Here is a 16,513-nt window from a genome sequence, read left to right as displayed (position 1 = left end):
TAATCTCTGGCCTCATAATTGATAGATATTTGTAAATTGACATGAACTTATCGTTTAAATTCGTTAAAATGTATTGCTTGAAAAGACCGTGTATTGAGGATAAAACTTCGACATCTATGATATTTTCAGGTTTTTCGTTAAGAGTTTTTGTCAATTTCTTCGATCATTTCAGACTTAGTTTTATCGTTTGTTTCTAAGGACAATTTTTCAGCGATTGATTGAATTTTTTCATCATTAAATAGATTGAGATCTTTTTTATCTTCCTTAAAGCTTTTCTTTAATTCACGCAATTTTTCTATATTATACATGTTTTGGTGATCGGCAATTTGATTTTCTTTAGCCCAAGTCCTCAAATAATTTAGTTCTTTATTATAAATTTCTTTGTTCTTCAAATGATTTTTCGAATTGTAATGACGAGTATAGTGATGTTCAAAAATGTCTTTTTTGCAGTATGGGCACTCTATCTTTTTCCGCTCCATATTTAAAGAGCAAAAATTTGTAAACTAAAATTTTGAGAAGTAGTGATTTTTGACACAAATCAGCACAATTTCTGGTCAAATGTTTTCAGATTGTTCTATTTAAAGAGCAAAAATTTGTAAAATTAAATTTTGAGAAGTAGTGATTTTTGACACAAATCAGCACAATTTCTGGTCAAATGTTTTCAGATTGTTCTATTTGTTATAGAAAAATCTTTTAACTAAATTTAGTTAAAAGATTTTTGTATAATAAATGGCAGCGCTGTTACAAGAGTTGAATAAGGTTGGTGAACTAAGATTCAAAGAATATAAGAAATTAGTGGAATTGGAAGAAAAAAAGAGATATAGAATCTTGAATTTGGAGAAAATGAAAGATAAATTCGGGTTTACAATAATTGCCGAGTTGGAAGATTGTAAAGTACACTTACCGAACAGATTTTTGACTGTTTTGGATGAGAAAAAGATTAAAGAATTAAACAAAAATGAAAAATTACACTTGGTTGTTACTGGAAAGAAGACTATTAAAGATAAAGACTGTGTTACAATTAACTTTGTAGAATAAAGATTTTTTATTAAGATTTTTTGATTTTTTCATTAAAATAGCTTAAGAAATTAGAAGCCTACAATGAACAGTAAAACAGCTAAAGATTCGGTTATTTTCCATTCGTGGTTTCCTGTTAGATTTCTTAGATTTGTTTATGGTTCAATGGACAGTATTTTACATTGATTTTCTGTCTGTCCCAAAAGTGGTCTAGAACCGGCATATTCATATCTACTTATATATATATATATATATATATATATATATATATATATATATATATATATATATATATATATATAAACTAAAATAGTCAAAAATGTTGAAACAATTATTTAATTATATATATATATATATATATATATATATATTATATCTAATTATATATATTATAAATATATTTAAATGTGGAAAATATTAAAATTAAACTGCATCAGAACCACAACGTAAACCACGTAATGAAAAATAATTGCATTTATCTATACAGGACTTACCCATCATTGAATAAAATATGTTTTAAATTTTGACGTGACAACGTCTTAAATTAGGTTGCGGCTCGGAGTCACTCATGAAAAAGTGTAACGCCCGGTAACGTTACGATGCCCGTCCAGTGGGTCCGCCGCACGGGATCCGCACGGATAAAGCAGATAACTGTGGGTCCGCCGCACGGGATAAAGCAGATAACTATGTTTATTCGTGAAAATGTGGAGTGCTTAGATTCGTCATTTACAACAACTACAACAATAAAGGTAAATAATTGTACACTGATATTTCATTATAGTAAACTATGATTGATTGATTAATTGTTAGATTGACACAAAAGTTGAGAAACTGAGTTTATAGGTTATGTCATACTATTGACAAATGTACAACAATAAAGGTAAATAATTGTACACTGATATTTCATTATCGTAAACTATGATTGATTGATTAATTGTTAGATTGACACAACAGTTGAGAAACTGAGTTTATAGGTTATGTCATACTATTGACAAATGTTGATAGTGTTAAGTAAATTATTAGTTTAAATCACTCTGCAATCAATCGTAATTCAGTCGATTGAGAAGAAACAGCGCGTATTGCTAGTCAAACATTTAAAATAACAAATTATAACCTCTAACCTGTCATAACAGTGCGACCAAACAAACGAACTAAACCGACCAATCACCACGCGCGGAGTAAGAATTTAACTGTGTTTAGCAAGAATTTCAAATTCCAATTTTAGTAAATGTTTTATTCAACTTTACCATTTACAATAACAAATTTTAATTAATTTCAAATTATGTACAATGTTTTAGTAAACAAAATATATTTCTATAGTTAAAATTTGTGCAATTCTTATTTTTATTCAATTCCTTGTTCCTATTGTGCAATTTAATAATATTCATATCAATAAATATTCTACCGAGAAAAAGACGTTGTCACGTAAAATCTTCGCCCGTAAAACCGACTTTACAGGCAACCATAATTTTTTTTTATTGTAAAATCAAAATTACTCAATTTCGTCATTAATAATACATTATGGATTGCTAGTATGATCATTTTAATAAACATTTTACTACTTTATTCATCGTATGTGACAAATCAAAGGGTAGCTGGCAAGAATTATAACTTTGCAAAACGTGAAATAAGGAGCCAATTTAGAAATAATAAATTTCATTACTAGGAGCAAGAGTATGTGTTTTGGTAAGTAATCGTAACGAGGCGAAGACAGGGTCGGAAATACGATTAAGTTTCTTACATACATTTGCTCCGTATAATGAATAATACTGTATGTTTTATCAAACAGGAAACAAAACAAAAACTTAAATGATTCATTTAATTTAAAAAATAATAACTTGAAATATTAATTCTCACGCTTTCATATTATAAATAGCTGTGTTTTTTACTTAATTCTACGGAAAAAACAGTTTGAGGTTTTTCTTAAAACACTGTTTTTAAAAATACTCGTGAACAAAATTTATTTGTGAAGTTGGAATGTAGAAGACGTTTATTCTGTTATATTATTTATTCTAAGACACAAGGTACTAGAATTAAAAAATCTATAAAATTTTTTTCTGTAACTATATCATATTTTTTTTAGTTGATAGTCTTGAATATAAAATGCATTGCACTTATGGAGGTCTTTTAAGTTCTTTATCGTTTCACTTTACGTTCTTAATAAATAATTCGTTTAGTTTTACTGTAGTAAAATTGAAATATTTTACTATCTTTGAGTGCTAATTATTATATTTTAAGGATATATATTAATAAATAAATGGAATGGCTGTGTTACCTAATACATTCATTACTAGACAGCTCTTTAGCAACCAGTTACATATATTGAGTTTATCATGATGCAATCTCCTCATAAATTACATTTAATAACTTTCAAATTAATTTAATTTGATTTTAAACTTAGAAACGTCTACAAGAATAATATAACTTAAATTTATTTTTTACTATATCACAAAGTACCTTCTCAACTTTTAATAACAAAGCGTAAGAACCGTGATAATATATAGAGAAATAATTTCTTGAATATTGGAAGTAAGTGTATTGATTGGAATAAAATTATAAAATGTCTTAAAATTGACAGTAAGGGAATTTAGTTGCCTGTTATTCAATGATTATGCAATAATTACAATATTATTTAATTCCTGGTCATTTAATAAATATAAAACAAGAAATAGAATATTTATCATTGCTATATTTTGTAGTTCTTAAGGTAACATGTTTTAACATAAATAACAGTAAATTTATACATCAGTTCTACATTGGTCAAACTTCTGGCGTTATTTTTACGTCATCGTAAAACTTACATTGGGAGTATTTGATATCCTTGATTTAATAATTCCCTTCATGTGGCTGTTTCGTTTCTGAATAAACACACATGACTGTTTGAGGACATAGTGAAATTACTAGAGTATCTTTCAGGTAAATTTAAAGTTAGCTAAGTATAGATAATCATGCAACAATACATAAGCTTTACGTACACAACATACCGCAGCCTGTGGCTATGCCCGGTATGTGTTTGTTTGACAATGCAATGAATCTGTAAACACGGGAATGGCTGTCAAGCACAGATAAATGCACTAAATTTGCTATGGTGCTTTATTTATATTGGATTCCAGTCCAACCTTCCTATCGCACGTGTGAACCATGACATTTGATGTTTGTATAGTCTCAGGTGAAAAATGCCTCCTACAGCTACGGTATAGCTTTACATATTTCACACCTTTCTTGGTGAAAGTTTTAGCTTCTTTCAAACGAAAATGTCCCCTGAATCTATACCTTATGAAGACTTATGATGTTTACTTAAGAAAACATTCTGTGTTAATAACTATAATTGATCTATCAACATTGATTTCTATCTATAAAAGTGTACCTATTCTAATGTTTGAAAAGAAGAATGTTTCAAACGAAGTTACGACACAATTAGGCCATCTAATAAAAAAGAAAGATTGGCTTCACTGCTAAGGCTCAGCGATTTTGTGTACACTACAATCAATTGTTAACACATAAAACCTAATTGGACTATCTTAATAATTCGTTTTTCGTTTAAATTTAAATACATTACTTTATTCTTTGACTTTATGTGAACAAAATTATGCTTAAAATTCGTCAACATGTCATCTTTAATAACTTCTACGAATTCCATCATACTTAGTAACTTTAACATCATCTACGAAAAACCGTATAATACTAAAGATCTCCCAAATCCGCTTCTTCGTGAAAATTGGTATTCCTGATCTGATTACTCTGAATTTACTCACGATTAATTTATATTTAAGACATAATGATAGTCATTGGTAAGGTTACTTTGAGCAAACATGCAACAACTTACAGTTATTAGAAATTTATTTTATTTTTAATTACTTTCCAGATAGTGTTGTATACAGTAGCAATTAAGATGATATGGCTCTCGTTTGTTAATAGTTAAATTAAAACATTTTTGGAATATTAATATATATTCTTCCACTTAACTTTTTTTATAATGCAAGTGACAGTATTCCACTTTCACCATTTTTTATGAAGTCAGTATAGCAAACTTGTACTCAATGATAAGGAATTATTAAAATTTGTTAACCTTATCAGTATATGATTATGAAAAGAAGATATTTAACTGTTTTAACAGATATAAAAAGGCCGATAATAATATTTTGTCCTGTTGAAATTTTGTGCTTTTCAGACAGCATCAGCATACTTCCTCATGTTCAAATAGATATTCACTAATAATCTTGTAATTCATAATTCCCAGTGATTAATAAAACATTATTAAATAAGTGAATTAAATCCCTTACTATACATTGAAATAATTCTAAAGCAATTAATCGAACTTACGTATTTTTATATAAGACTCTTTTGTTTGTTTCAGGTCCTAAAAACCTCCCAGGATGATGTAGCGCCATGTTTTTGTTTCTCGTAGTAATGTCCTTATTCCGGCAGTTGTCCTGCGAAACCGAACCTGGTGAGAGTCTAAAGTATTTAAATATAAAATTGTAATACTATAATCCTATTTTTATGCTATGGAATGCAAACTAAAATAAGTATTAATATTAGACATTAAAACATATTAACAGATTTTGTAAAAGGTGAGTGGAATAATTTTTTTCAGTATTTTATATATCATTAAAACAATGAAATATTTAATTATGCCACTTATCGCTTATCCAGAAACATTATATAGGAACAAAATGCCATATTTTATATATCTTATTTATTATTATTATTAATTAATTGGTTTCCAAAATAATTCATACTTTAATTAATTTTTCCAATACTTGAAAAGAAGGCCTTAAAAGGAAGAAAAATGAAAAATTTCTAGGAACTAAAGGTGATGAAAATAAACAACATGAAAAAGGTAGTGGTAAGGTTTTATGAAAGAATTGTCAGCACTTGGCGTACTATTATGGCTGACATTATAGCCGGCAGCAAGTGAGTTTCGTAGTCAGAAACAAAATTATAGCCAGCCATTGCCTGTTCTACTCAATTTACTTCAATATAAGTCAGTATGTGAAATCAAAGCAAGTGTTCGTGAGAACATAGATGTTGAATATTTATCGAACATCCCATGGTTTTTATTATATGGTGTATTCGTACAAGTATAAAAAACCTATCTTGTGGGGTATACTACGTATTAAAATGTACGTATAAATATATGTGAGAATTTTAGAAAATTTAAACAAAACTGTAATTTTTAAGGTATATTTTACTTCAAGATAGTTATTAAAAAAATTTACATAAATTTTTAGTTACAAATGTTTACTAATATTGCATTACTGATACATTAAACACACATAGGTATTGAATATTAATTGTTTAAATAAAGGATTTGGAAACTTCTTTGGCAAAGTAATTGATGTCTTAATATCACTATTTATAACAGTTATAATACAAATGATAATTTTTATGAATTATTATTTCCTTTATTTCAATCTTGTTACTAATCATAAACAGTTTAATGGGATAATAGGCTTTCAGACGTTTGGTATCGTTTAAGATACAAAATGTATAAAACTAAGTTTATAAATCTGCAATGTGACATTTTTACTTAAAAGTTTCATGAAGTTTAATTTATGTTTATACAAAATAAAGAATTTGATGGTAATACGTTTCACTACAATGAAATAATACACTTGTAACCATACTGATATGCAATCATATAAAACTTTAACGTGTAAAATAATAATACAACTATCCAAATTAAATAAGCTATAGGCAGTCTTTCATGCTACCTAACTTGTTGTGGAGTACTCCTATTTTGATGCATAATAATTACGTTAAAAAAGAAATTACTAAAAACTTTGTTCTTTGTAACTTACTGTGGAGGTCTACGGTAACGTCTTATACAAACATTACCTTATGTATTGCAAGATGTGTCTTCCGCTAGAGCAAGGCTGGTTATAAGCTCAATTACTCTCATAAATATCCCACAATTTTTTTGGCCAAAGTATAAACAATATAAGTATAAGCATTAATTATAAATGTTTCCAAGTCTTGAATGTAATGTCCAAACTTGAGTTATTATTGTATGTTGGAAAAATTATATACCTTAATGACACAATCCAAATGTTTATAGACATATTCAAAAACGTTTGGATTTAAGACTGCTATACTGTTTGGTCACTTTCAGTTGTATATGTTGATTTAGATTTTAGGTTAAAAAATTTTATATCATGTTGTTTTTTACGCTATCTTCTGGCATTTACACCTCCGTATAATGTTTGTAACGATTATGGAAGTTGGACCGAAGGGGAAGCCATGTTGCGTGGAAGAAGATCACGAACTCAAGTGTAACTAAATTCCTGATGTAAGTTTAAGATTAACATTAACTGAACTGTTTTGAAGCCAGTTGGATTTGTTAACATTGAAGACAAGTTACAGAATACCTAACGATTGAATAGACACAATCCCAATACAAACATTTATGACTTTAATAGCTTTGAAACTGAATCATCTTAGTTCATTATATATAATACATATAAAGGATAATCCGATTTTAGGTCGAACCATGAAGACTGCAACTGTATTTTGTAGGCAATGTATTCACACGCTTCTGTTCAAATCCTTCCCTTAAACCGAAATTCCCGCTCCGGTGCAACAAAATGGCCCATCAAGCTCCAAAACACACACACACACACACACACACACACACACACACACACAAAACAATTTTTTTTTTTCATTATAAGTGGAATTTTTCATTTCCCTTACCCTCCAACACTTTTTCTGGACCAAAACCACTTTCAATGATGTCAATTTGACCTAAATATTAACATTTTTCTAGGCAATGATGACGCGCACATCGAATCTCTTCTGCAAATGCTATTTTACGAGTCTACGTTCTCTCCACCTCCCGCTGCCTCTACGACGCAACGCATACTCCCCTACTTCGAGACTACGACCACTGCTGCCAACCTTACCACACAACTCGGCAACTCCGTCACATTCCACTGCCGAGTCAACGATCTTGTTGACGAAGCTTCGGTATGTTGGTTTCGGCTATGTTGGAATGTGGTATTCTTCCTTAACTTTCTCTCAAGATATTTTTTAAAGTGACATTTTAAAAGGGTCACAATAGTATTGTTATGTGCTGATGGAGTAAATATGATATCTCTAATCTGTTACACACTGAGAAATGTATAAATGATTATTTGACCCACATTTGTCATATAAGCAAAATTATTAATTTAGGTTTCGTGGCTACGAAGACGCGACGGGCAACTTCACCTCCTCTCAGTGGGAGTGGAGGTGTACAGCACCGATGGCCGGTTCACTGCAGCCTTCGCCTCTCCCAATGACTGGCAACTGCGCCTCACAACCGCCCAGGACCGGGACCAGGGCTTCTACGAGTGTCAGGTGTCCTCACATCCCCCCATAGTCTTCACTGTGTATCTCCAGGTAGTCGGTGAGTATCTCACAGTGTATCTTCATTGTTAGTGTCTTTACTCAGAATACAAAATGCTACAAATTATCCATGTCTATTTTGACAGTACATATATATTTTCCTTACTGAATGCTACAGTTAAACTTCTCGAAAGTACATAACCATTACAAAAGACTTTAATTGTTACATGATTGACTTGCAAAACCCTGTTGGGCCAGTCTTTTTATAACATTAGTAATGCGCCCCTCTCACTTAAGGTCTTGCTTAATGTTTTAACAAATACCGGTACATGTAAAATGGCGTGTGGCTTCTCCTTGGATGAATGAGATTAAACCACCAGTTCTATCAATAATATTATACTAAACATGAAATGCAAATTTGTAGAGCTTTGGTGTAATATCAATGATGAATATATAGAGGAGCACTACTCCAGTGAAATGTCAGAAACATTTACAAGCTGATTCTTCCTTTTCAACGGTCAATTTGTATAAGGCATTCGATTCGGGAGAGCTTATTCCATTAGATTATGGTTACAAACAACTATTATAATTTTAGAATGTTACAGTTGGAATCCATATGTATGGATCATTAAAAATTGCTTCCTCTAAAAACTGACAACTACAATAAAATTCACCGTCAAAGAGAAAATCTGAATATTAACTGGGTTACCATTAAACCCCTTTGATCTTATAGTAATTTTCCAGCAAAGCTTATAACCTGATCGGTAGGTTAGATCTTAAATATTTAATAGTTATTATAGGATGCTTCCTATATTATTGAATTATTTGTAGGAATATTTTTATTTTTAATGAAGAGAATTGTAAACTTATATAATAGTTGAATTGTAAGATTGTGAGCCTTCCAGCAGTGCTGAATTTCTTGTCAATTCGGGTTCAAGGAATGCTAGAAGCTTCCTTTTGTATGTAGGTATTGAGCACAGGTTACATGTCTGGGTTGGATAGGTACCATTCAACACAGACATTGTGTTGCTCAATTTTAAATGGCCAATGTTAGCTTGATTAGATGGTGGGAGGGACTTCTAGATCCTTCCGGTGGCTTCAACCACGTTTTCAGGGAATTCTCTGCTGTGTGCTCAGAGAGTGTAGTCGTGTTAAGTGATAGCCTACTCTTGCCGTATTGATTTTTCGGCAAGAAGGTTGAGTTGTAAGATTAAAATTTCTTTTCAAAATTTTAAAGTCTCAAGTTTGAATTAATTAATCTATAATAGTCATTTTGGTTACTTGGTGAAGTCTTCAGGAGAAGTGCGAGGTACTGTGAAAGTTAGAATTTAATATTGAAATAGAAAATTACTTGATGATATTTTCCTGTTCAATTTGGTTAAATCAGGAATAACCTACTGAAAAAGAACATTTATTTAATCTTCTGAGATTCTATATATATATATTTTAACAAGTTCCTAAATTTAACATTCAAAGCCAAGCGGATAATTCTAGATAATTCAATAATTTGCAAATTGGTAATTTACAGAAAATAAGTAGTTTGAAATTGATACAATTTTGAGTTTATTTGGTTGGACATTGTGTTTGTTCATAAATTAAATATTAATATTACCTTAATTTGTTTGATTTTTATTTTGAGAAGAAGTCTTATTTTATTGTTTGTTTTATTTTATATTAGAAGATTATTTTATTTTGAAGTTTAATGAAGATTTTTATTTTGAGTTTGTGTTGAAACATTAGCACTGAGAACTTGAAGGACACAATTATTGAATGATTGATTGATTGTTAGTTTTAAGACTGGACTTGTGTAGTTTTGATGAGTTAAAAACATGAAATAATTGAGAATAAATTCTAAGTAAAAAAGATAGCTTGGCTATGCTGTATTATTGATTTTAAAATTTCATTAAAATTAATATTATTTTATACTGAGTTTAATTATTGAATTCCATTGGAACTTGTGCATTCTTAAGATAAAGGGTTATTAGTTCAGAACACAATTGATCGCTCTTATACTAAAACAAAAATAGTTGTGATTTGTTTATAGAAGATAACCTTACTATAGACACGTTACAGTTATATACTCGGATTATGTGCTGTGTGTTGTAATAGCCTTGCAAGTTTTATTTAGCATATTAAAATACGTATAATCTTCTTTTCTTATTGACATACGTATATGTTTAGCTTCTACATTCCATTAGTGTTTGATCAAAGAGAAAAACATTTTCAGTTAAACTGTTTAATCCTGTTGATTTATTAGTTTAATAAACATATTCTGTCATTGGAAATATGAATATAATTGCAGAATAAGTAAATGCCTTCAACCTTGTTTATGTATAAATAGTGATTATAAAAGTAACACATCCTTACCTTTTTAATAGTTAAGAATGGTAAAGATTCTGGTTATAGAGAACATAGATTTGCGCTATATCGAAGTTTTTAATTGGCTTCGTTCTCAGTCTCTGGTTCGCAACATGGTTGAGTAGAAGAGGAGCTAGCCTAGATATGTAACCTGAATATAGTTAGGTCCTCCCCAGCTAAATTGATGCAAGACAGGATTTTATTATCTGATTAACGAGCCCTATATGCAGAAATTGTGCTAAAACAAATTTGGACAGCTTTGTAATAACCGGTAAATAGGAACTTATATGTCCACTCTTAGTTTTGCTCTAACGTTTCCTATGCGATATGGGTAATCCAAATAGGATCCTGTGGTCGTTTGATGTGCGACCACCAAAATTTCAGTATCACCTGTTCACTGTTTGAGGATAAATAAACCACATGAAGTGGTCTCTTCTGCAAACCTACAAGTTTGCTTACACAGAGGATACATGTGTGTGTAAGTCCCTGATTGGTCTTCTATGGGCCACAGAGTGTATGCAACAATAACCTTAACCTATAAAGTAGCAACACAAGGCAAACTGCGCCAGTGTTTGTAGTGACAATGTTAAAGTTTAGACCGCAGGGACGCTGATTATGTTCACATTGTTGTATCAACTTTGATACTGGATTTCACTGATAAGTATATATGAGCAAAGTTTCCTGCCATGATCAATATTTCGTTATATTGCATAAATTATAAATTGTATTTTTATGATTCAGGCCTTTGTATAGAGTTACTATTTCAGATTACATAAATGATAAACTTTTGTGTTAAAAAAATATTAATGAAGCTTAATATTCCATATAAAACTCTAAGTTATATCACTATGTTTTTATATTTTAGAATATGAGTATTACATCCTATTTTTGAAACGGACTATATCAATAAATGTGCTGTCAATATGAATATAGAAACGGTGATCAAACATTTCTACAAAAAGCCTTTCCAAAATCTAATTTAATGTCATATAAATTAAGCAATTAAGTTACAACTGAGTACATGAGGAAAATAAATAGTGAAAATCGGAATATTAATTCTGATTTACGTATTCGCTACGGGTTGTTAAAAGTCCGCTGTAAATTCTGGAAAATGTACAACAACAATATAAAACCCACTGACATTGCAAACTACACTGTTCACTGCTATTTACGGCGATATAGTAGTGAAATATGCTGTTTGCTTGTTATACCATAATTTATTCCGCTCGCAACTGAAACTTCTTCTTAGCTCTCAGAAAGTTCTTTTAAACGCCTGCAAGAAATGTGATAGAATGATGTTTTTATGTTTCCACTTGAAAATATATTTCTTGGTTATATAGTGATAGTAAATCGAAAAAAGTATTTGAATATAGTTAGCAATACTCAGTACAGATTGGTTACGGTAATATCAGTAGTAAAGATGACTAGAGTCCTTAATATAGACTCCTTGCTTGCTAAATGCCAATTACAAAATAATATGTTATCTAGTTTACCTGGATTCGGTATTAAAATGTGCATGAATGCTAGAGGATTCATAAAACACTTTTAATTTAAAATATTTAAAATATCTGACACAGTGTGAAAATAGTTTAAGAAACATCTAGTTTACCACGTATAATCTCTAAAACCCTACATTTATTGACAAACAATACATTAAGCCAAATATGATCATTTTGATTATATTTATTCATTTACAGAATTAAATGTAATAATTATGAGATATTAATACTTTTAATTAAAAATAACACATAGCAGAGTATGAATAATATTGCAACAATATTAATTTGCCATCCAGAACCGAGTCTGGGAATATTAATAAATTATTTGTTTTTATATATGATATAAAAAACATTTCATTTAATGGACATGTGACTATTAGACATACCAGGACTTGTTTTACTATAAAACACTGTAAATCCTTTAACTTATATGTAAATTGGACACAAATTTGTTTAGTTCCAGAACTTGAAATCGCAGACGAGAGGGGTCTGCCCATCAGAAACAAGTTCTACAACGCTGGTAGCACCATAGAACTCAAATGTATCATCAGCAGGGTCTCAGAACCAAGCAATCTGATCACTTGGACCCATGGGACTCGAGTTCTCAACTTTGACACATCCAGAGGCGGAATAAGGTATCGTTTGTATATCAGTATAGAGCATGTGAAATTGTTTTAAATGTTATGCTAAAGATTTTCCATTCAATTGTATTTCTTGTATACCACCTTAAATCATTAATGTAGGTTATGAATGCATTTGTTTTGAATGTGTTTTAGTTTGGTATGTTTATAAAACCGCTGAGGTGTATACGGTTGGCCCAACTTTTAACGAGATTTTCAAATAATCGTCAGCTATACAAACCCTATTGATGAGTATGTACGTATTTTCAACCATTCCCGATTATATGACGTAATCGGAAAAACATCGATGAAAATATTTTACAGATAAAGCCAGATTACGTCCTTTTGTGAATGTATAAATTTAAGATTCTGATTAAGGAATATAAAAATGAGAGGTTGCAGTTTTCGAATGATTTGAGAAATGCTTTATGTACATTGCGATGTACAGTATCTGTTCAATAAGTATGTGTTTCTAAACATTTAGTGCATGTCTCATTACAGTTACATAATAACGTTCTAAATAAATACCTTCTGCATCGAATCACTTAGTTCGACGGGTCTGCCAATCGTCTAAACTCCGCTGGAAGTCGATTTTCAGAGTACTGTTGAGAACGTTTGTTGTGGCGACTGAAACCACTTCGATGAAGTCGAACCGATGTCTTTGCTATCTCTTTCCATTCTCGGAAAAAAAATGTGAGGGTGCCAGTTATTGGTTGCAGGAGGTAAGGACTGAGTCATCACTGATACGCCAAAATTTCCAACCGCGGCAGTTTTTTGCTCCTCTCTCAAGTCTTTCGGTAGCAGCTTCTCGAATACTTTCCTCATCGCAAGATCATCGGTTAAAATGGTGAGGACGGTTCCGACAGAAAAGCCGGTCTCCACACTATAAACGGCGATGGTTAAACACCTGTCCCAGTTATAATTGTTTTCCCTTTGGCCACCTGGTCATCGGTTCGACCATACTTTGTGCGTCCTACCGTCTTAAACGAGCTCCCGGCCTATCTTAAACATTTTTTACCATTTAAAAACATAATTTTAAAGCAAATCGTTAGAGCGTAGCGTTGCTCGTAGATTCGTTCCATGCTGGCAAAAAGACACGATAAAAAAAATCGCATGACCGCATGCCACTGAATTAAAGTGCACCAGAGTGTTAGGGGACACCTCTAACAATGCCGACTGGTGATGCCCCCCTCCACCGATCGGTTGAAGATACAGCAGCCAGTCCCGATACTTATGGAACAGACTCGTTTTGTAAGGGTAGCCTGAGGTTCACCTTTTACAGTTTTTGGGACCTGTTATGGTAATACACAATTAGAGTTTTGACATTGGGGTTTCAAACAATGCTGGACGTTGGTTAAAAATGTGTGCTTTCCCTTCAAACATTATCACCCATAATATTACTATTATATTATATCTTGGATCTACTTTTGCTCATATAAATCTGAATTAAAACATATTCCGTAAAATGCGAATCACGAATGTTGAAAAAATTAAATTTACGTATATGGTTAAGTTCTTCCCATATTGTATTGCTTAAGTTCACCAATGTACTATGATTACTTTTATTGTACAGCGTCAAGACCGATGTGATTGCTGGAGGAGCCAAGAGTCGTCTGTTTATAGCCAACGCTCGCACTGTGGACTCTGGAAACTACACTTGCTCTCTCGCTGAGCTCGCCTCTGCTACAGTAACTGTACACGTCCTCAATGGTGAGTTAACAGTGAAAAACTCCTATAGCTATCTATATATTATGTCATGAGGCCGATGTGACGGCTAGAATAGCCAAGAACCACATGTTCATAGCCAACGCCCTCTGGCGATTTGCGCGTTCTAAAGAGAAAGTGTCAGCAACGGTTAAATCAACAAGACTTTCTCAGTTAGATTGGTATTGCAAAATAACGTTTTAAACAGTAGAATGAAAGTGCTATCGCCTAGATTAAGGCATTAGGAAGTTCTGAACGCAGAATTTTTTAAAAACCTGGCCATGATTAAATGATAGAGTATATCTTAATAACAAAATTGTCCATATAATCTAAATTCATTTTACTAAGCAGAATAGTTTTAGTTGTAACTTTTTATTGAAATTTGATCTTAATGTAGTCTTAAGTTTCCTAGTTATGAGTTTTAAAATTGTAGTTTGGTTGAAAAACAAGTAAACTCTGGACCTATTTTTGATGTCTTCAATATACCAACTGAGATTTATTTCCTGCAAATAAATAGCTTTATATGTATAATTGCCGAAAGAAACTATCTAAAATTTCATGTAAATGAAATTACTATAGCTTTACTAGTTAGTTTTTCTTTTACTTTTACATTCGGTTATCTTTACTTTATAATCCAAGAGCAACTTTCAAATCAATATTGCCTTTTTATAAAGATGTATTGCTCAACGAAAGGACTTTTATAAATCCATTTTAGGTTCTCAATAATGGAGTTAGCATGGATATAGCTCATCTATATATCGTATTCTACCAGTATTGTAGCGTGCGAGTAAGGTAAATGACCCACTATATTCCTGTGTTTCAGGGGAGACACCAGCGGCTATGCAGCATGGCGCCAGCACCACCCCTCTCCCATCATTGTTTCTTTGTGTCCTCCTGTTGTTATTGTCCACGAGATAACATACGTCCAGACCCGAGTGAACTGGAGCTGCCTCTTTGTCCTCTGTATTTCAATGAGTCGGTGATTCTCATCGCAACATATTTTTCGTAACGATGTAGTGATTTGTGAACACAGTTTTTGTATACGACTAGATGGAGCTGTCATCGTTTTATCAATTAAGTTATTACAACATTTATTTAACTTTTCTGTGAAGTTTCCTTTAAACGAAGGAATTAAAACTGTAAAAATATGTTTTGTTAGTTAATCGAGAATCCAAATGTACGTTTTACCTACTTATTAGATTTTTATTGTAGTTGTTTATGAATAATTTGTTAAACTGTTGTATTTTACTTCAAATAAAAATATTTATATTGTATAATTATAATTATTATCATTAAATCACAATATTTCAGACGTGATCCATGGCAAATGGCTCTACATGGTGTTAACTAATTTTAATGTGATACTTATTGAATAAGAATATCTTTATTTTAATTTATTGAGATATTTCAGTGGTAAATGTAGCATGTAATTATGATTTTTATGGAATCGATAATGAGCAATTTACTTATTGCGCAAAAGTTAAATATAAATTAACATTGCAATGTAGTTAGAATGGTAAATTTTTGTCAAGTGGGAGAAAGCCGATGACAAAAATGAGTGCAATTTATGGACTTTGATTTGGGAAATGAGTGTAAGAAGTTTCTAACGTTGCTCGTTAAATGAATCCACTGTAATGCAGGCTTAACATATATTCATACCTTTCTTTACAAACCATTAATTTTTCTGAAGAAATACTTAGAACCCCCATGTTTGGTTGGATGAATATGGTAATAACGTTTGGCAAAGATTACATCTCCTCCCTCTCGTCTTAATTTTCCACTCTACAGCTTAGTTGCCAAGGACTAAATCCATTCCAGCCTTCAAATCGTACTCCACATTGATAAATAAAGTGTTTAGTGGCCTAAAACTGGTTATAGATAAAAAATATCAAAAGATTTATATCGTATGTCTTATTACATAAACATGAACTATTTCACATGTTCATATATTTATATAAGATGCACACTTTTTCAGTACCAAATGAG

The 16,513-nt window shown here is 31.2% G+C and overlaps 1 protein-coding gene across 1 annotated transcript in view; it reads left to right on the top strand.

Moving 5' to 3' along the window:
* LOC124366528 (zwei Ig domain protein zig-8-like) overlaps positions 1–15,724 on the top strand; it is a 56,805-nt gene extending 41,081 nt beyond the window's left edge. Inside the window, exons 2-7 of the mRNA XM_046823118.1 lie at positions 5,375–5,467; positions 7,787–7,986; positions 8,194–8,407; positions 12,661–12,838; positions 14,397–14,533; positions 15,351–15,724. Of these exons, the coding sequence (XP_046679074.1) occupies positions 5,407–5,467; positions 7,787–7,986; positions 8,194–8,407; positions 12,661–12,838; positions 14,397–14,533; positions 15,351–15,445 (885 nt within the window). The 5' untranslated portion in view covers positions 5,375–5,406 and the 3' untranslated portion in view covers positions 15,446–15,724. The remainder of the gene's footprint in view (positions 1–5,374; positions 5,468–7,786; positions 7,987–8,193; positions 8,408–12,660; positions 12,839–14,396; positions 14,534–15,350) is intronic.
* Positions 15,725–16,513: the final 789 nt, after the last annotated feature.

This window comes from Homalodisca vitripennis, chromosome 7 (genome assembly GCF_021130785.1).
Source record: "Homalodisca vitripennis isolate AUS2020 chromosome 7, UT_GWSS_2.1, whole genome shotgun sequence".
In the NCBI taxonomy this organism is placed as follows: Eukaryota; Metazoa; Arthropoda; class Insecta; order Hemiptera; family Cicadellidae; genus Homalodisca; species Homalodisca vitripennis.
Note: the sequence above shows the minus strand (reverse complement) of the source record. Positions and strands in the feature narration are given on the sequence as shown.